At 52.4% G+C, this 288-nt stretch overlaps 1 protein-coding gene across 1 annotated transcript in view; it reads right to left on the bottom strand.

Moving 5' to 3' along the window:
* The window catches only part of PLEKHN1 (pleckstrin homology domain containing, family N member 1), a 22880-nt gene that overhangs the window by 14675 nt on the left and 7917 nt on the right, over positions 1-288 (bottom strand). Inside the window, exon 6 of the mRNA XM_009069565.1 lies at positions 41-131. Coding sequence (XP_009067813.1) covers positions 41-131 — 91 coding nt within the window. The remainder of the gene's footprint in view (positions 1-40; positions 132-288) is intronic.

Below are 288 nucleotides of genomic sequence, written 5' to 3' on the forward strand. Positions count from 1 at the left end.
CTCTCTGCTCTGAGAGCACAGCAAACAGCACAGCACTCACTTGCAATGATGAAAGCAGGATCCTGCTGCTGCCCAGGGCTCTTCCCACTCTCAATCTGAAACACAGTCAGCTCTTTCAAGGGTAGCCATTCCTGCAGAAGGAGAACACAGTGTCATTCCAGGGGTAGCCTCAAAGATAAGCTCTGCAATTAGTGCCCTTTTGCCCTAGGAGGTTGGAAGTGATGGTCCCAGGGTGTGTGGCTCAGGGTGAGACTGCAAAACGTGGCTCTGGGGGGAAACATTTGGGAT

This window comes from Acanthisitta chloris, unplaced genomic scaffold (genome assembly GCF_000695815.1).
Source record: "Acanthisitta chloris isolate BGI_N310 unplaced genomic scaffold, ASM69581v1 scaffold5482, whole genome shotgun sequence".
Lineage (NCBI taxonomy): Eukaryota > Metazoa > Chordata > Aves > Passeriformes > Acanthisittidae > Acanthisitta > Acanthisitta chloris.